Source organism: Haliotis rufescens, unplaced genomic scaffold, assembly GCF_023055435.1.
Source record: "Haliotis rufescens isolate VD_foot unplaced genomic scaffold, xgHalRufe1.0.p SCAF_1, whole genome shotgun sequence".
Classification (NCBI taxonomy): Eukaryota; Metazoa; Mollusca; class Gastropoda; order Lepetellida; family Haliotidae; genus Haliotis; species Haliotis rufescens.
This window is the reverse complement of record NW_025963779.1, coordinates 26,368,630-26,390,044: the sequence shown is the minus strand read 5'-3', so window position 1 is coordinate 26,390,044 and position 21,415 is coordinate 26,368,630. Positions and strand designations below refer to the sequence as shown.

Here is a 21,415-nt window from a genome sequence, read left to right as displayed (position 1 = left end):
TTCATATAAAGGGCCCATTTCAGAAAATTCCTAGAGAGAACCCTTCGGAGGTGACATCACCATCCCTCCTGTCTCTAAACTTAGCACAGAAGTTCACTCTCTTGTTCCAGTTACTTTACTAGGCTGCTATTTTTAGCGTTGTTCTATTTTAATCGTGCACAAAACCAAGTTATGGAAGAGAATGGCTCCTGGGTACTTATTGTAGAATGGACAATCTATACTCTGGCTAATCGAGGGTGTTACAAGAGTGTTAGTAACAGAAACTCAACATCACAGTGTAAACAAGAACAAGGCATCCAAATCTGAGCCTCCAATGTTTAGGAGGTAATAGACTGTGGAAAGGAAGAACTGAAATGTTTAGATTTATTCCAGACACATCTTGCAGATGATTTTGAGTGAGTGAGTGAGTGAGTGAGTGAGTGAGTGAGTGAGTGAGTGAGTGAGTGAGTGAGTGAGTGAGTGAGTGAGTGAGTGAGTGAGTGAGTGAGTGAGTGAGTGAGTTTGGTTTGCAGCCGCTTTTAGCTATATTCCAGCAATATCATGGCGGGGTACACCAGGAATAGGCTTCACACATTGTACCCATATCGGGAATCGAACCCGGGTCCTCGGCGTGACAAGCAAACGCTTTAACCACTAGACTACCCGAGGGCCCCTAGATGATTTTGAAGGTTGAAGCAATCAAAAGACATGTTGATTTTATGGATGGGTTTTGTTGTTGTTGTGGATATCTTACACTGTGTAAATGTAGTGGTCTGTTAAATGGGGAAGTAGCAAGAGATGAACTGTATTCAGTTCTAAGGTGTGTCAGCTTAATGTAGGTAGAATGCCTTACAATATTGTAGGCATTTTGTTGAAATCCGCAAGCACAGGTATGTTGCTACATGAAGGATCATTATTAAAGTGAACGTGAAGCCTTAGATCACTGGACCAGCTGTGTCCCTATAGTAGGAGAATATAGTGTACGACTAATAAGGAAACTGGCTACAGAGAAACAGATTTAGGCTGCCTCATGCTTGTTAAAAAACATGTCAAAACAATAATGGCTCCGAGGAAAGAATGGGAGAATTGGGTGTAACTCTGTTGTGAACAGTATTTCACACACTGTGTCATATTCAAGCTTAGAGATCATTTCTAAGAGGTTTACCACCTTAGTGAAATCCACAAGCACAGGTACGGGGCAGACAAACCAAGATAATCAGGCCAATTTGGATTCAAAACCATCCGCCTAGAATCCTGCGATGTGTATGACTTGGCTCATCGTGACCCCACAGACAACACCGAAACGGGCCCTAACCAGGACTGTACCACATTACAGTATTTCATTCCAAAAAATGAATTCATGGCAAATTTGTGTGGCCCTTATTTACAGAATAGAAAATTTCACATCCAAAAATACCATCCTATTTTAGTGGTTTCAACAAGATGCAAACATTCCATGTGTTCCAACAGTTCAAATAAATGGGAAATTTTAAGCCTAGATGCTAATGCTTGTTAAATCTGTCATGGTAGGTGGGTCTCGTTAGGCCTGTTTCTATAGAGAGTACATCCCAAGCCATTCTTCCCAAAAGCAAAGTATTATAAAAACTCCATTACTTCCTCACTTTGGTTTTCTGTTAAAAAGGAGAAAATTGCAGACTTTATTAATCATTACTATCTATTTATGCATTCAAAACATTAAAATGGTTGAACACAAGTGTATTTATTCTGTAGTCTGCTTTTGTTTTTTATCCCATCCAAAAAGTGTTTGATTAAAAAAATACAAAAATACTGTACATGAATTTCTAATCATCTTAAAGTTTGATTTGGAACAGTAGGACAATTTAGTGTTGGAAAAAGTTCATCCATACAAAAATCCTCGAGATTTGTTTTATTGTCAAAAAGATCTTTACCATCGGTGTTGTCATTCCAACTTAATTTTTTTCTGAATTTTTTATTGTTAAGTCGGTGGATTTGTAAACCAAGAAAAAATTGTAAGGCCTTTTTAATCAAACAGCTGTGTAAAATCCAACTGGGACCAAGAATAGGTCTATTTCAGGCACATGTCACTTTTGGGCTTTTATGCAGAGTAAATTCCCATTTTGCGCTAAGCAGTATTTCTTTGTCACTTCACATGAAGCTTACAATTGGACTGGTCTTATACTAACAGTGTTTTCCAGCTGTTTTACACTAAATAGTAAACCCATCAGGAACCACAGAAAACATTAGTTAGCTCCCAAAGAGCATGAAAGTGTCAAGGGAAAAGACAGTAGATAAGGTATCAAGAGTGAATTAATTTGTTAATAACAGATCATACCCATGCTGAAAGTGTTGAATCCAATATGAATTATTTGTCAAGTGTTACTTATTGCCAGATATTTGAAAGATAACGTCAAACAAACATCTTCCTGACACAACTTACCATAAGCTTATGTATCTAATAATTTGTCACTTCGTTACATTTTTATCATTAAATGAACAGAACAGCAAGAAGTAAGGGATTGACTTGAAGGATAATGGCAGCTTCAGAAACCACTGGTGGTTGACTAGTGGCACATCTGAGAACAGCTACAAGCAATACATGCGTACCTCTAGTTTTGGGTGGGCATAGAACTCGTTGAGGAAATCCATGATGGCCTCGACGTTGAGGACGCTGGAGCAGACCACCACGTGTTTGTTTCGGGACGCTGCTCGCTGACTGTACTCTCCCCCAGCCTTCTGCCGCTCGATCCACGTTGAGGCAATCACTTCAATCTGATGAGGAAATAAAGATGAAACATTGCAGTAATTTAAGCTCAGTTTTTTCATTCAGATCTGAAGCTCTTTGGCTTATAGTTTGTTCTAAAAGTATTAACACATAATAATATCTATAGCTTGTGGATAAATCAGTGTTAAGAAAAACTCAGTCATTCTAAGAAAACTGTAAATCTTAATCAATGACTTCTTGAACACGTTGAGATATCTGACTCCCGTCTTCAGTGATGGTAGAGCTTATGCTTCTGGATTCAAATCTTATGCAAAACCACTACTGTGAAATCAGGTTGGGTGATTTTCTTTCTAAATGCCTGATCTTAGAAATATCAAGAAATATAAGTCCCCAGCAACATTTTATTGTAAAAACTGACTACATGGATCAGGAGGACAGGCTCAGTGACTTTGTTAAATATAGATCATTGTATCGCATTGGCTCGACGGTCATGTAATGCAATCACTGGATTGTTTGGTCCACACATGATTATGTACAAGCCGCCGTCATAAAGCTACAAAATTGCTGGGTGCTGCATTAATCAACAAACAAAACAAATCATCTAAGAATCTGAAACAATGAAACCAAGGGACATAACTCATGCAGGAATAGCAAGCTCAACTCTCCATGTATGAAACCACTGCTTCCCTTCATCTGCTGTTTGCCGACGACTGACACAAACATTCAAGTATGCAGCATAATTATCAAAATCACATTAACAAACAAACTGTATCTTCAACACAATACCTGGTTGAGATCTATGTCACCAGTTGGTGAACTTCATGGTATATAGATTTCAACAATAGTGTCTCTTAACGTGGCCCAGATTATTTACAAATACATGTATACCCATGTCTGTTTTCAAGTAACATAACTCATGTGTACTTGATGAATGGAAGTAAATGGCTGTTAAAGTCATAAACTTGAGGCAACTTTATCTGTCAGCTAGGATCTGACATATGCATATATCCCTACTAGGAGCCTGGAGGGTAGAGTGGTGTGCAATCTTGAGTGTGACTTCAGGAAAGTATCTTTCATCTCAAAGCAGTGATAGATACTTCATGTAAATATATTGCTGATGCAGTACACTTGAGGATTGAGAATATTTCTGTAAGTTCGGTGATTGTTTCCATGGTTACCTGTCTGGGTATGAAGGCCAGAGCAATGCATATCATGAGGATCATGAAGAGTTGTCCCAGCCAGATGTCCGGCGAAATGTCCCCATAGCCGACTGTTGAGAATGTCACGATGACAAAGTATAATGACTCGAACATTGTCAGCGGTGTCTCCGAGCTGCCTCTCTGGATATGTTGTATTCCGCAGATTCTGGGGAGAAACGGTACATCAGTATCAGAAATGGGGAAAATAAACTCAAAATATGTTCACATTTTAACCTGACACATGTATATTTGAAGATTCTTGATTGAATTTGGAACTAAGTGAACACAAAAGACAGGCTCAGTCTAACATTTTGAGTAGGTTGCCATTAATAAAAACACTTTATTCACATGCATGAGAGGCAATCAAAATTTGTATACCAGATACTTTGTAAGCTGACAATGAAGCAGAAACCCCCAAAGAAAATGAAGTTACCTTTAAACGTTTACTTCTAAACAGCGTTTTGTCACCTACATTTGCTGGTATTTGAAAGTACATTCTCAAAACAGATCTTATTGCCTGGGCACAGGTGGTCCAGTCATCTAAGATGCTACAATACCTGTGCAGTGTTGCATCCCTTGGGCAGGCCAGAAACCTATGATTGTGGGTTCAAATCCTGGTTTGCCCAAATTATGTTTCTAGGTTTGTCAGCACCTGGAGTTCTGTTCAAAGCGACATTAAACCCAACTCACTCACTTTTGCAGTGATGTGGTATTTGAATCAGAGGTATGCTGTGACTATTTGAAACCTCTGATTTATCAAACATATTCCAGCTGTGTGTGCTGTAGTAACACTTTCACAACTCACGTGGTGAACACCATACAGATGAGACTGGCCACCAGAAGCAGGATCTGCTGGGACAAGGTCACTGAGATGGTTTGGAAGCGTGTCCGGGTCAAGTGAAGGTCATTCTAGAAGATCAACACAATTTCTACCTTTACTTTACATGGAAATAGTAATAATGTATTTTTTAGAGGAAAAATATCATTTATTCTTATCTGGACCCATACTTCTTGCTTATCTCATCTCATTTACGAAAGGTAGTGGAAACCTCCTGAACAATGTTCCCAGAGAACAGAAAAACAGTTCACCTGAATGCACCCCTGAGCTGCATGTTGGCACCAAATGCATGTGACCATGCCAGTAGACTCCTCACTCTCTCATTAGCGTATGTGTCAGGATAAGTAAAAAAGATATTTTTACTCTAAAAAATACATATTTTTACCTTATCCTGACTCATACTTATTGTTTGAATCTTAGAGAAGGAGGTGGGTTCCATAAGGTGTGATTCAGAATGTGATCTGTTCATACAACCCCATGGGTACTTGAATCTTCTTAGTAATATATATCCATGCTTTATCACTAGTTGGAATGGTTCCGGACAGAGCATCTATTCTGTTGGTGATGGTTTGGATGGCCTGTCTATATCTTCCCGAGGCAAGAGAGTAAACTGTCTATAAAAGTCCAGTTTCCACCCTTGCCGAACTAGGCTGGTATTATGGAGTTACATTTTGTCTGGACTAACGAGTCTATGCATAGTTCAATCAAAATCGCGCATCGAAATCAAAATCCGGTTCGTAAAGTGTTGTGCAGATTTCGATCGATTGCAGGATTTGCAAAGCATGTGCACGGCCAACTCGTTGTCAGCAGATATTTTCCAAATCTTTTTTTTATGTTTTTAATCAAGGTGCTCACGTGATTTGATGCATTTCACAATGTAAGACCCGTTTTATCACAATAAAGATCTTGATTATCGATCAGATTGTCCTGACTGGGCGCCACCATTTTGTGTGAAGCAAACGCAAGTGATATGAGAGGTGGAATCTGATTGGTCCACAGGAGAGGTTTAGAAGGGACATAATTGGTAATAGCCACTGGTGGCGCAACGATCGAGCCCAGTAATTCCAGCCTAGTTCGGCAAGGGTGGAAACTGGACTTTTAAAGTCAGTTAACTCCCTTGCCTCGGGAAGATGGCCTGTCTAAGGCGTCTGCTAATACATTTGATTCTTTGAATGTGTGTTGCCTTTATTCTGAGATTCAGGCTGTGTGACTGTACAGTTGGAATGTTAGTCTCAGAAGGGTTGCTGATCTTGTCATTCCTTGGAGATTTATGTAGAATGTGACAGTTGAGTTGTCTGTTCTTATCACAAGAAACTTGTTTCTCAACTGTGGTGCCCAATGCGCTATTGCTTGGATTACTGCCTCGGACTCTAGGTGGCTGATGTGATAGAGCTTTTCTTCTGCTGACCATAGCCCTGATGCTACTTCTGAGTTGAGTGTGCCGATGACGAACAGATGACGGTTGTAATCCAGGCTCATTCAAAAAGGTTGCTCCACAGACATTTGACTTGGATGTCCACCATTGAAGATATTTCTTCAGCTGTTGTGGTAGTTGAAGTCTGAGATCCTGATGATTAAGGAAGGGTCTTAGGAATCTTTGAATGGGAAGAAGTTGTAGTCTGCATCTTACAGTCAGTGCTTGGGCGAACGTGAGTAGACCTAGTATGACTTACCATTGGTTGAATGGTATCTGCTTGTGGATGGCACCTTTAAGACAGCTTTCAATCTTGCTAAACTGATCCTCTGGTACTTGAATGAGTTTGTTTTATTAGAAACCTTATGCCGAGAAACTTCAGATTTTGAGATGGCTGAAGATTCAACTTCTGGTAATTGATTAACCAGCTGAAAGTTGGGACATCTGGCTGTATTTTCTCTACCGCTGCCTTGACCAGAAGTGTGTTGATTGCTTCTGTTAACATTGCAGTACATCCAGGTATTTTAGTATTGGAGGATTGAGGGAGAGCGGGTGATACTCTTTTTGAGAATATCTGTGATAAAAGGGTAGTTCAAATGTCCCAATTCTTCCAGTTTCTTGCCAGCCTTCCACCTACTCTTGATTGCGGTACATGGACACGGAAGGTCCCACTTGTTCATCAGCTCTCCAGCTTTCCACCTACTCTTGATTGCTGTACATGGACACAGGAGGTCCCACTCATTCATCAGCTCTCCTTGCCAGCCTTCCACCTACTCTTGATTGCTGTACATGGACACGGAAGGTCCCACTCGTTCATCAGCCTTCCTTGCCAGCCTTCCACCTACTCTTGATTGCTGTACATGGACACGGAAGGTCCCACTCGTTCATCAGCTCTCCTTGCCAGCCTTCCACCTACTCTTGATTGCTGTACATGGACACGGAAGGTCCCACTTGTTCATCAGCTCTCCTTGCCAGCCTTCCACCTACTCTTGATTGCTGTACATGGACACGGAAGGTCCCACTCGTTCATCAGCTCTCCTTGCCAGCCTTCCACCTACTCTTGATTGCGGTACATGGACATGGAAGGTCCCACTCGTTCATCAGCTCTCCTTGCCAGCCTTCCACCTACTCTTGATTGCGGTACATGGACACGGAAGGTCCCACTCGTTCATCAGCTCTCCTTGCCAGCCTTCCACCTACTCTTGATTGCTGTACATGGACATGGAAGGTCCCACTCGTTCATCAGCTCTCCTTGCCAGCCTTCCACCTACTCTTGATTGCTGTACATGGACATGGAAGGTCCCACTCGTTCATCAGCTCTCCTTGCCAGCCTTCCACCTACTCTTGATTGCGGTACATGGACATGGAAGGTCCCACTCGTTCATCAGCTCTCCAGCCTTCCACCTACTCTTGATTGCTGTACATGGACACGGAAGGTCCCACTTGTTCATCAGCTCTCCTTGCCAGCCTTCCACCTACTCTTGATTGCTGTACATGGACACGGAAGGTCCCACTCGTTCATCAGCTCTCCTTGTCAGCCTTCAACCTACTCTTGATTGCTGTACATGGACATGGAAGGTCCCACTTGTTCATCAGCTCTCCTTGCCAGCCTTCCACCTACTCTTGATTGCGGTACATGGACATGGAAGGTCCCACTCGTTCATCAGCTCTCCTTGCCAGCCTTCCACCTACTCTTGATTGCTGTACATGGACACGGAAGGTCCCACTCGTTCATCAGCTCTCCTTGCCAGCCTTCCACCTACTCTTGATTGCTGTACATGGACACGGAAGGTCCCACTCGTTCATCAGCTCTCCTTGCCAGCCTTCAACCTACTCTTGATTGCTGTACATGGACACGGAAGGTCCCACTCGTTCATCAGCTCTCCTTGCCAGCCTTCAACCTACTCTTGATTGCTGTACATGGACACGGAAGGTCCCACTTGTTCATCAGCTCTCCTTGCCAGCCTTCCACCTACTCTTGATTGCGGTACATGGACATGGAAGGTCCCACTCGCTCATCAGCTCTCCTTCATCCATCCTCCTGAGGCAACCGACTATAAAAGTCCAGTTTCCACCCTTGCCGAACTAGGCTGGAATTCCGGAGCTACAGTTTGGCTGGACTAACGAGTTGATGCAAAGTCCAACCAAATTCATGTAACGAACTAAACATTCGATGGGTAAACAACATGGAGTAGTCTTGCTTGTGGTCTACTAAATGCAGACGTCTTGCCTCCTTTGCAATTAGATTGCTTGTCCTTCTGAATTCCAGAAAATCTGCTCTTGAACTGTAACCTTTGCATGGACTGTTTGTACATTGAATTCAAGTTCTGGACAGATTGAATCAACATCTGGTCCTTTGAATCCTGTATTTCTTTGTTGACATTCCAGATCAAAGATGGATGTAGATTCCCGGGGTTGATGTAATAAGAGATGATAATTGGCTATTAGACCTTGACGAAGCAGTTGAGTAAGACCTGCAGAAGCTGAGCTGATATGATCTGAGACGAATACTTGATTCTCTTCTGATCTTGCTGGTAAAATTTGTCCAACTACTCAGTTGACACGAAAATGAGAGAGTGATGAGTCTACCGGCTTGGTCACATAACATGCTTCCTGTGCACATGTGCGGCTCAGGGGTGCATTCAGGTGAGAAGTTTTTCTGTTCTCTGTGAACACTGTTCAGGAAATTTCCACTACCATTTGAAAAAAAGATGACACAAGCAATAAGTATGAGTCAGGAAAAGGTAAAATTATACCTATTTTGCAATGCACATACAAGAATATACTGCTGTTTCAAAGAATTATGGTTTTATGTCTCTGAATTAAAAAAATCAAATATAGATGCTCAATTGGGTGGATAACTATGAATATCAATACATATTTTCTGTAGCTTAAAGTTATGACAAGTTGTCCTTGACCGTTTCAGTTCTACATCACCTAAACGACTGGCATCAGTAGGGTAGTTTAAGACACTTACAAATATTCTTTCCAGTGCTAGTTTTGCCAACCAGCAGTTGAGGAATCCCGGCACAAACAGATGCTGCATCAGAGGAGGGTAGGCTAACTGCAATTGCGAACAGACAACATTACATAACAGAGTGAGTGTTGTTTTATGTTGTTTAGGCCAGACAAATCAGTGGTTGATAGCATCAGCATCAATGATACAACCAGGGTCTAATGGCATATAATCAGTCAGGTCACACACTGTAACCGGATGATTACCACTGCAGCCAGGCACCTAAGTTTGTTTGTTTAACGCCACACTCAGCATCATTCCAGCTATGTGAAGCGGCCTATAAATAATTAAATCTGGACCAGACAATCCAGAGATTGATATTTTGATCAATGATGCAATGCACCAAGTCACAAAGACTCGGCACCTGATCCAATAAGTCGCCTCTCACGACCTGCCTAGGTTGCTGGGGTGCAAGTCTAACCCGGGATCTCCATGGGGAGCCAGGCATGAGGTACTGGGGTGCTGTCACACCCTTGAAGGTCTGGGTGGGAGCACGCTCAAGGAGCAGAGATTCCACCCCACATGAAGGCAATTGTCTTGGGTAGTTGGTTTGGATGAGAATGAATCCTTCCCATCACAAACCAAAACATATAATTATTAGCTGATTTCTAATTCAGGGTTCATACAGATATGGAACACTAAGAATCATGGCTTTTAAACTGTCATTTTCAAGGCCTTTTTAGTTTCAGTAAATATTTTCTTTAAAAAAACAGCGTATAATATGGTAACTGTAAGACTTTAAAAGCAGTATGAACATCACAAATCTTCCAAGATGTATTTTCACAACCAACTAACATAATAAATTACGTCTATCATGAATTTCAATACCAATATTAACAAGTGTATGTGATGCTGGACAAATTTAAGGCCTCTCAAGCTATTTGGGAGATTTTCAAGGCATTTCAAGGTTGGCAACTAAAAACCAAGGCGTTTCAAGAGGGACTATACAATTCATGGCCCTTTCAAGCCTGTATGAAATTTTTAAATGGTTGTATCAAATCTTGTATTTTCAGAGACTGATTTTAAACACATAGCATACATTACAGGTGTGTTGTTTCACTTTATCATGTTGGCTGATTTTGGTCAAATAATTGTAATGATTCCTCCCAGCTTGTAATGGTTGCCATGTGTGTATTAGCTGTACTTACTGTGAGGAGATAGGGCGTGCTGCAGATCACCTCCAGGAAGAAGTTGGACGTGAGGATCTGCTCCATCCTGTGACCCTGGAACAGAAGTATGTTGTGTCAGACGAGATCGTGTCAGACGTAGATTGTGTCAGATGTAGATTATGCCAGAAGTGAATTGTGTTAGAAGTGGGTAGTGTTAGAAGTAGATTGTCAGAAGTGAATTGTGTCAGAAGTAGATTGTGTCAGACAAATCGTGTCAGACATAGATTGTGTCAGATGTAGATTATGCCAGAAGTGAATTGTGTTAGAAGTAGATTGTGTCAGAAGTGAATTGTGTCAGAAGTAGATTGTGTCAGAAGTGGGTAGTGTTAGAAGTAGATTGTCAGAAGTGAATTGTGTCAGAAGTAGATTGTGTCAGAAGTGAATTGTGTCAGAAGTAGATTGTGTCAGAAGTGAATTGTGTCAGAAGTGGGTAGTGTTAGAAGTAGATTGTGTCAGAAGTGAATTGTGTCAGAAGTAGATTGTATCAGACGTGAATTGTGTCAGAAGTGGGTAGTGTCAGAAGTAGATCATGTCAGAAGTGAATTGTGTCAGAAGTAGATTGTGTCAGAAGTGAATTGTGTCAGAAGTGAATTGTGTCAGAAGTGGGTAGTGTTAGAAGTAGATTGTGTCAGAAGTAGATTGTGTCAAGGTAGATTGTGTCAGAAGTGAATTGTGTCAGAAGTGGGTATTGTTAGAAGTAGATTGTGTCAGAAGTGAATTGTGTCAGAAGTAGATTGTATCAGCAGTTGACTGTGTCTGAGGTAGTTTGTGTCAGAAGTAGATTGTGCCAGAAGTAGATATTGTCAGGCATAGATTGTGTCAGACGTAGATAGTGTGTGATGCAGTTTGTGTCAGTCCTAGATTGTATCAGTAATCGATTGTGTCAGAAGTCGATTGTGTCAGAATTAGGCCCTTAAGATGATGTAAACTCTCACCTTGGTTTGGATGTACATCAGAATTAGGGCCTGATAACGGTGAGAAGTCTCACCTTGGTTGTGACGTAGACTAGAATTAAGGCCTGATAACGGTGAGAAGTCTCACCTTGGTTGTGACGTAGACTAGAATTAAGGCCTTGAAGATGGTGACTGCTGAGAGGGAGACTTGCATGATCCACAGCCACAGCGGCCGACGCACCCACAACAACACGTACCTAGATGCAGCACAACAAACAACGTACATGCGAGTCACACACAACACGGATACGTCAACATGCCAATAGGGATAAATCATGGGGTTTTCACAGAAAACATATTGTCAGAACGAAAACCAAACAAATTCACAACGAAAACCAAACAAAACAAATATTCACACAATAACATAGTAAACATGCTCTATTGAAAAAAATCTCTTGTGCGTTATTGGAAGAACTTATCAAAGTGAAAAACTGATTGCATGAGATGGATAAAGATTACTTCCTTTTCCCATAATATAACATTAGTTGCCCTACTACAAGTCCCCTGCACACAGACAGGTCGAGGGTCGGGTTTCACAACTAAATCGCAGCAGTAGTTGTAGAGTTGATATTACTGAGACGGGGAGAAGTACCTGCCATACTACAAGTCCCTTGCACACAGTCAAGGTCGAGGGTCATGTTTCACAACAAAATCGCAGCAACAGCTATATTTGTAGATTTGACATGACGGTGGGACGGGGACAAGAACCAGTTATGAAATATCTCATCTGACTTGTAAAGATGTTGGGCAGTGGTATCAGAAATAAGAAACCGTTCTAGTGTCCATCAGCGTTGCAGTCGGTGACTTCAGCCAATAGTACGAAGCCTGAGTCTAGTAAAAATCTGTTCTGCATAGAAGCTCAGCTAATGATAGTTCATATAATCACACTACAATATCTATTAACTTATATTTACCAACACAGTAAACTACGGTTATAACGAACTCAAAGGGACCAATATGTTTTGTTTGTTACAACCGTAGTTCGTTATAATCGTTTCAACTAAAGGATTCAGCAAATGGGACCAAAAACAAGTTCGTTATAGCCATCACTTCGTTATAATCACGTTCGTTATAGCCATCACTTCGTTATAATCACGTTCGTTATAGCCATCACTTCGTTATAATCATGTTCGTTATAGCCATCACTTTGTTATAATCACGTTCGTTATAGCCATCACTTCGTTATAATCACGTTCGTTATAGCCATCACTTCGTTATAATCATGTTCGTTATAGCCATCACTTCGTTATAATCATGTTCGTTACATACGTAGTTTACTGTATTTGACATAAGTACATTCGGTAATAGACTTATGGGAATATTTTGTGAAAACAGAACCAAGGAATGAGTAGTGAGTGAGTGAGTGAGTATGGTTTTACGCCGCTTTTAGCAATATTCCAGCAATATCACGGGGGGGGGGGGGGGGGACACCAGAAATGGGCTTCACACATTGTACCCATGTCGGGAATCGAACCCGGGTCTTCGGCGTGACGAGCGAACGCTTTAACCACTAGGCTACCCGACCGCCCCAAAGGAATGAGTAAGTTCCCCTGTTAGTGTTCTATCACCTATCATGCTATCAATTCTATCACAGCACACCTATCACACACAGACATGGTGAGTATATCACTCATTTCATGCAGGTCTGATGGGTGATGTACCACCAGAAGGGGAAACCCACCAGTTGATGTCTGTGGAAGAGAACAGCATTTCACCCTGCTCCTCGTTGGTGGTGTTGTTCCGGCTACATGGTGCTGCTCGGCCGTTGCTGGAAACACATGACGGGGCAAGTTACATGTATGTCATAAATAGAGAGATGACTACAGAGGATAATGCTGTAAGCTGACGTTCAATAGGAACAGTTTTCTCAGATTTACTTTGGAAAACTAGAAAGGTGTTTGCAAATACAGTGATTTTGACACAAAAGGCTCTATATAGGTCAATGACTTGGACCCAAGAAATGTAAATGGCAAAGTCAATAAGTCAAATAAACAAAAGTGGGCTATGTAGTTAAATTTCGAAGATGAATCAGTACTTTTAAAAAATCTGGTATACATCCGCGCCTCAAGTTACCTGCTGGGTCTGGGAGCAAAACTGTCATAAACTTTGCCCCCCATCCCCCAGACACCCCTCGTTATAGTGCAAGTAATCGTGATAGAAAACATATGATGTTTGAAAGCCTATGATCCGACAATAATATTATTGTATCATGCACAAGAATACAGGCATCATGCTGAAAACTCTGATCGAAAACAGGACAATATGTGTACTGTACATTCTCAGTATGACACAAAACTTTATGAGAGCATTTCATTGGTCATAAAAATCGATACCATAAGTAGGAATAATCTTTACTATTTACTTTTAATCATGAAATTATGAAATGTGTGATGCCTTGCTTAGCATTTCTATCAGTCAAAAGTAGGACAACTTAAACAAACCATCTGTCAATCCAAAATTTTATTGGTCTATGACCGGAGCCCGAGAGCCATCTGAAACCCTGAAATACCTGCAGCAACTAAAGCAGACCCTTGCAACCATAAGATTTAAGAATATCTGTCGAAAAAAGCATTTTTTTGAAAATAGCATGCATGCCGTATGAATAACTATCACTTTGACCTTGGCCTTATGCTTAGGTCTCTCATGACCTTTTCCGATCTCGGCCCCACCCCAAGGACGATATGTACAAGTTTCAATGAACAACAGTAAGTCTTTCTCCAGTTTCAGGCAACCTTGAGGATGACCTTAACCCTTGACATGGCATATTGATTAGGGTTGTAATGATTCACCGATACCTACGATATCATCAACACTTAGGTACAGATGATACTTGAATTGTCAGTTTGTGAGATCGTAGTACACTATAAATAGAACAGGAATTGATATAGAGTTACCAGCCATAATGGCAGAAGTAGCACCACGCCACATGTAACCACGGCTGAACCCGAGGACATGGTGGTAGAGGATGCACTCACTAACTATTACATTTAATACCCATCACTTCATTTAAAACTGTTTTGTTCTTGTTATTTGATAAGAAGTTTTTGTTTTTGAGATAATAATAAATGCATGTATAAGGCAAGAGGTTGTATTTCAGAGATTTTATCATTTCATACTATTTGTTGCGGAGTACCTTCATACCACTGGTATTGTCAGTCTGTTTGATGATATGTATCGTATCACAAGATACCAGGCGATACTCTGCTCTAGTATCAATGTGTTAAAATACCATTCCAGGGCTATAAAATAGCTATACAAGATATAATATCCATGAGATGTCCAAACACCACAAGGCTTCAAGAACGATGTGAGATAGCAGAGTTACCTACCATGCGTACAGCGACGTGTCATCAAGGTGAACACGTGCTATGTAGATCAGACATATCACACAGCGGATGATCAGATCAAAGAATGTACTGGCTAGACCTGAAACACAGCAACAAATATCTGTAGGTGCCGTCGAAATCATCTAGTCAAACTTATACAAACCTTTTCTTATTTGAAGAGCTGCAAAACTAATCTAAACTCAGAAGTGATAATGTGTGTAGAAAACTTTCATCTAATGAAACATTAGCATTAGTGACTTCACATGAAATCAAAACTTATAATATCTAAAAATACAAACTGGGATATATCTAACAACAAACTGACTTCTTACACTTTAACCTTGGGTCAAATTTGCACACAAAAACACCAACAATTTAAAAAAATGTATAGCCTTACAGTTATAAACATGGATTTGATCATTTGGAAATCTGTATGGTACAATATTCCCTAGCAACATACAGTGAACGTGGTTACATTCAGTGAAAGAGATGTGTTATATTTTGATTGTTAAGAAAACCCACATTTTCGTTTCACGGGACCTCAGTCCGTAAACCTCAAATACAACAAAAAATGTTATAAATACATTTCATGTCTACTTCACTCTCAGTGATTCAAGAAATTGCAGTTTTAACTCCCTGGCAGAATCACTTTTTTATAAATAAATAAATAAATAAATAAATCAATAAATCAATAGATAAATAAATAAATAAATAAATAAATAAATAAATAAATAAATAAATAAATAAATAAATAAATAAATAAATAAATAAATATTTGACATTCATTTTTATTTCTATTTTGACTGACCTAAACAAAATGGAATATCAATATTTTCAGTACAAAACAGATGGGTGAGGTGACACCTACGTGATGAAGAGTTCCGTATCAGGAGTCTCCGCAGCCTCCCTCTGATAGACAACTCGTGGGTAAAAAACTTGACTGGCGCGATCCTGAAATAAACAATCCCCACGGTTACCACAGGTGACATTAGCTCATCTCTACCTGTAATCAGAACATTGATACTTAGAAATCTCATACCATATACCCTGCAAACACCTGATACCAGATAACCATCTAAATTTGGGTGAATATTGTATACAATTATAAAGGACCAATCAGATGTGTGATATGAGCCAGTTAAACTGGCTTTTTGTTTGCTGACAATGGCAATACACCAAGGCAGTGATCGTGTTGATGTCCATACCATATTCACCGTAACAAGCATTCTGGGTGCTTAGAAAATTGACAAAGGGGACTCTTAATATAAACCATACACAAGTTAAATCTGTTTTCCGAGTTCAAATGTCGGAGAAACTATAATTTAAGATAATAGTCACAAGGCAGTTATTTACACCAGTGCTGCTGATTCCTGTAAAAATATCTGTATTATACATAAGAACATATGGACTGTCATGTAAATATAATGCTTTTGTAGGGGGGTGCATATTAAGATTACTACAGATTGGTTTAGAAATTAGTCAGGGGGAACTCAGGGGGCACAGAGTGTTTAATATGGGGAAAATGGTATACGTTTGTTCTTCTCTGACTACCAAACTTTCTAAGAAGCCTCTAACAGAAGACACAATGTTTCAAACACCACACATGAGGATCACATCTCTTTTATTCAATAGAGCAAACCTGTGCCAGTCATCAGGGTCAAAGTTTGGGTCATCTTCATCGTCACTTTCAGACTGCCACCCAAGGTCAATTCTTTCACAGACAGGAATCTGTTCAAAGTCCATTGCTGTAAGAGAAAGAATCACATTTAACTAGAACCAATCACAATCCATCAGAGAGACCTGGCCGAGACAATGACCAGGCATGAACTGGCTGCAAATTATTGTGCCCTTTATTCACACAAACATGAGAATTAATGCAAATTATCGCATTTGCATCCTTAAAACTAGCATATAATATACATTGACTTGAACTGACATTTATTTTCTGACAAGAAATAACTGTCTATGTCCGTTTTCTTCACAATTTTATTTTTAAAAAAGCATTAGCTTCAGAGTTAGTGAGTGAGTGAGTGAGTTGGGTTTAATGCCGCTTTTAACAGTATTCCAGTTATATCGCGGCGTGTCAGCTTAATGTGGGAGGAAAGCCTGAAGTGATGCAGGTCTCAGACATTTACCACTTCGGTGAAACCCACAAGCACGGGTATGGTGCTGACAAACCTAGAAACATAACCAGGATTCGAACCCACAATCATAGGTTTCTGGTGTGCCCAAGCAACGCAACTCTGCACAGCGAATCGCGGCGCCTTAGACGACAGGGCCACCTGTGGCCCCCATTGGCTTCAAAGCGAGGACATAACATCAAAAGTTTGCGAAGTCAAGTCAAATGTACGATCAGTCCAAAGCTGAGCCCCTAAGTGTGTTTGATTATAAAAATTTGAGTCAACTGAGGTTACCACATTTCTGGCAATAAGAGTCGATTGGTTACCCAAAATTAATCGAACACCAAAACGCAACTGAATACATAATAGCCAATGGCTGGCAGCAGGATACATGCTTTAGCCTTGTGAATTCAAATAACACAACAAGATTATAAGAGGTTTACAAGTGTATTATTGTCAAACAAAGCCGCCATTTTACCTTTTTCATATCATGTATGTTAAATGAAAGCAAAGTTTACAAACTCAACATCCAAGTTTCATTATTGATTCTAAAGAATTTATAGCAACAAACAAAAGTGAAATTTCCCTCACACCTAACAGAAAACATATTTACTATGCCCAGTTGATCATATGCATAAAAATGTGTTTATTCATGATTGATACAATCAAGAAAACTAACTTCACCGATGACGTCACTTGGAGGCTGCGAACCAGAGAACTGCACCCCAGAGGGTTCAGTAGGTATGGGCAACTTAGGTTAACTGAAGTATGACGTAAGTAAATCAGTTAACGTGTTCTAACATTGGTCAACAATAGTTAACTCTGATCAACACATTTTCGCCAGGGATGTCCAGGGTTTTGAAATTGAAAGCAAGCCGCGTATTATAATTCATAGGACGTAAACATTATTGATAAGAATATGCAAGACTTACCAATAGACAGACATAATTCCCTGAAGTACTGACAGCCAAGGAATGCTTAAAGTGTATATTGAATCATCTTGATTAATACATGATCAATCTCCACAAAGGGACTATCCATATATGGGATGATAAAGAGCACCACTTGTATCACCAATGCCATGTTTCGGTAAGAACTGTCCGACAACTTATTGCAGTGTTTAACAAACAGATCAGGGAGATTGTATCGATGTGTATCATATTGGACAGAATGTATTGCAACTAACTGACACATCAGTATATCAGGATATCTCCAGAACCTGGAAACAAGAATGCCATTCTTTACTTTGTTTCAAAGAAGTATAATTATGAACACAGCTCAGTTCAATCGTTTCATTGGGGATATATTGTTTGTTTGTTTGTTTAACACCACATTGAGCAATATTCCTGCTATATAGTCACCGTCTATAAATTATCAAGTCTGCATCAGACAATTAAGTGGTTGACACCATGAGCATCGATCTACGCATTTGGGATACGATGACATGCATCAACCAAGTCGGTGATTCTGATCCCATCAGTTGCCTCTTACCACAAGTAAGGGTTGCTTATCAGGGATCAGAACATAAGTCTTAGTCAGTCATTTGCCAGCTTGTTCTGGTTTACCTTACGCTGGAGCATAGTGGTGGGTTACATTATTGGCCTGAATGTTGTACTGCAATTTATTGTGATAATGATTCATGTACTGCTGACATAGCACAATATATTGCATGCTTTCTTTCATCTGTAATTTGTTATCATCCTGAATACCCCCCTTCCCCTATGTTTTTGACAAATTCAAATTTTGTTGGATGTTGCTATGGTCACAAAGCATATGAAATAAACACATCATATACAGGAAACTGTCACAAATAGTTTCACTGTTTCAACCACAGGAAAATTTCCATTTGAGTTGTCTCTGGTATAAAATCTTAAAACAAGATTATTTGCAGGGTTTTGAAAAATGCAATATAACGGTATTTTCCAAATCTATTGTGGTACATATTCATTGGTAATTCATATCGAGGTATACCGGTAATATCACACACCTCTACTGGTACATGCATGTAATCATAGCAAGCTGTGAAACGTCTCGAGTCTGATATTTGCATTAGCCTGGCTTTGACAGCTGCTGATGGACTGTAAGCATACTGGTTAATAGCCATCATATCCAAGAAGTATCATTATTTTTCAAAACAAAGAAACGTCCTATTCTACTCTGTGTAGAGTGTTTTTACGCATCTGGAAATCAATTTATCACTTCTAATATTTCCAAATAAACATGGCAAAGTAGCACTTTTTTCAAAATGTTGGATGTTTAGAATGTGCCACCCTCATACCGAAATACATAAACTTAAATCATTTATGTCCTGATGCAATTTGAAACTATTCCATCATCAAGATCAGATCATCCACAGCAATACGTCATCTGCTCCTTCACATAATATCACCAAGTCATTTGCAGATACTTCCAAAGGGTACATGGAAGTTTGGAATATATGCAAGGATTTTATCTAGAATTTCAAACTACCTTGGCAGGTAAACTGGGAAAAAACTAATTATTAGGTTGAAAATTGTGATTTTATAAATAGATTTGTAACTTCTTAACATGCTGAAACTCAGAGTGCTTTAAAGGGCAAGTTCACACGGAAATGAACCTATTTTTCTTGTACTTTTTCCACATTAAAAGTGTTAACATAGAAGTGTCATAGACAAAAATATAAAAATATCACAATTAATTAACATATTTTTCGCATTAAATCGATTTATATTTTTCACATTTACCAAGTGTTCTATTTCCACAACAAAAACACCATGGCTTATGCCCCTTGCAATATGACGTCATTGGTGCCAATTGATAAACATTATGACGTCATCATGCTTTGTTAGAGCCGCTTCACGTGGTGTAGGTCCAGGTGTGTGATTCTAGCGTCTCAGATGCCAGCCAGCATAGTGTTATGCTGAGTCACCACTGCGCCGGAATGTGTCGTAGGCCATGTTGTTTTACCGCAAACTGGTACTTGATATCTTTTGCGTTGAGAATAGACAGGGACCCAGTTGAATTGGCACCAATTACGTCATAATCTAAGGGGGATAACTCAGGCCTGTTTAGCTCGAAAAACGAAGGCCTCATAACGGCATATCATTTTCACACTATTGTGAGCTTCCTACGTTCACTGTGAAAAAAATGAGGGTATATTTTCAAACACAGATACTAATTAATTCTAAAATTGCGTTTTGTTTAGAAAAAGAAAGAAAGTGATTTTTGCGTGTACACTTCCCCTTTAAACAAGGCATAACATTAAGTTCAAAAGCAAATACCATTATATTGAACTCCAAGTCACCTCTACAAAGACATAACATTTAATGGTTGAATATCATGAGTTGCGAAATTTTATACTTGTAAGTCCTCAAATCCCTCCACCCAGAAACCAACAAATTAAAAATGCTTGCAAAGTAACTGCCTCTTAACTACAGCCATAAACTCCTTTTTATTAGCAGATTCATAGCAGCATATATACTCACAAAATCATGAGTGGTGACGATAGTCATAAATACAGACACAAGTGATAGCAGTATTTGTCAACTATCAGAAAGTCCATGCAATAATTCCATCTGCTGATGACACAGACACAAAGCCAACCTCTTCCACTCCAATGTTATTGTTGCATGCATAACCAAGGGGCCCTGGAGCTACACTGCCCTGGGGTTGTGCAAGCTAATCCATTCACCCTGGTTGTGTTCGCTGAAGTAATGGGCAGGGGGACAGGTGATCCTGCATGGGTACACATTAAACACCACCTCTCCAGGCTGACATAACTCAACGGGTTACTTCAGATTCTCAAAACAAGCACAATGAATCTTATTGGTTTGTAACGACTCACTGAACACTGAACAGAGCTAGAGATTAACTGTAAAGTCTTCTAGTTCTAGCCAATGGTTATACCAATAACACAGGCTAAAAGGTCAGACTTTACAGTCCCTTAATACCCGGCAAATATTTTGGCAGGCTACCCAGTGTTACTTTGGCCACTTTTCTATCCTGCTTAAACATTTGCGCTACAAGAAATGAGTATCCTTTTGATACAAAACCAGACATTATGTATATAAGTTATTTTGGACATGGAAGGACATGGTACATTAATCATGTTGAAATGCTTGAAAATATATTCTAAAGTACCCTGATGGTATGGACATCAAGACTTTTCATCAAGTGAGTGAGTGAGTGAGTATGGTTTTACACCGCTTTTAGCAATATTCCAGCAATATCACGGCGGGGGACACCAGAAATGTGCTTCACACATTGTACCCATGTTGGGAATCGAACCCAGGACGAGTGAACGCTTTAACCACAAGGCTACCCGACCGCCCCCTTTTCATCAAGCCAGATAAAGTTGACTCATGTTTGTCACTTTCCAAATAGCATGTATCACATAGCAAGGTAACTGAGATACGTACTACATTGTGACATGTATATTGTACAGCCCAAGGTCGTACAGAAGCAGTCTACAATTGCAGGTGTCATCACCACTTCTTCTCATCACTTGAAGTTGGGTGAATGAGTGAGTATGATTTTACGCCGCTTTTAGCAATATTCCAGAAATATCATGGCGGGGGATACCAGAAATGGGCTTCACACATTGTACCCATGTCGGGAATCGAACCCGGGTCTTCGGCGTGACGAGCGAACGCTTTAATCACAAGGCTACCCGACCTCCCCTACTTGAAATTGAACATAGCATGCTCTTTGGATTGCAT

At 40.0% G+C, this 21,415-nt stretch overlaps 1 protein-coding gene across 3 annotated transcripts in view; it reads right to left on the bottom strand.

Annotated features, from left to right (window-relative positions):
* LOC124131699 (potassium channel subfamily T member 2-like) overlaps positions 1-21,415 on the bottom strand; it is a 67,817-nt gene that overhangs the window by 34,482 nt on the left and 11,920 nt on the right. For 2 of the 3 annotated variants that reach the window (XM_048393886.1, XM_046495153.2), the window contains exons 2-11: positions 16,238-16,343; positions 15,467-15,549; positions 14,602-14,698; positions 12,954-13,040; positions 11,361-11,469; positions 10,299-10,373; positions 9,112-9,198; positions 4,688-4,791; positions 3,862-4,048; positions 2,566-2,730 (exon numbers count right to left, since the gene is read on the bottom strand). In XM_048393886.1, the coding sequence (XP_048249843.1) occupies positions 2,566-2,730; positions 3,862-4,048; positions 4,688-4,791; positions 9,112-9,198; positions 10,299-10,373; positions 11,361-11,469; positions 12,954-13,040; positions 14,602-14,698; positions 15,467-15,549; positions 16,238-16,343 (1,100 nt within the window). Of the gene's footprint in view, positions 1-1,601; positions 1,611-2,565; positions 2,731-3,861; positions 4,049-4,687; positions 4,792-9,111; positions 9,199-10,298; positions 10,374-11,360; positions 11,470-12,953; positions 13,041-14,601; positions 14,699-15,466; positions 15,550-16,237; positions 16,344-21,415 lie in introns of all 3 variants that reach the window. The other variant, XM_046495150.2, reaches the window with a different exon arrangement.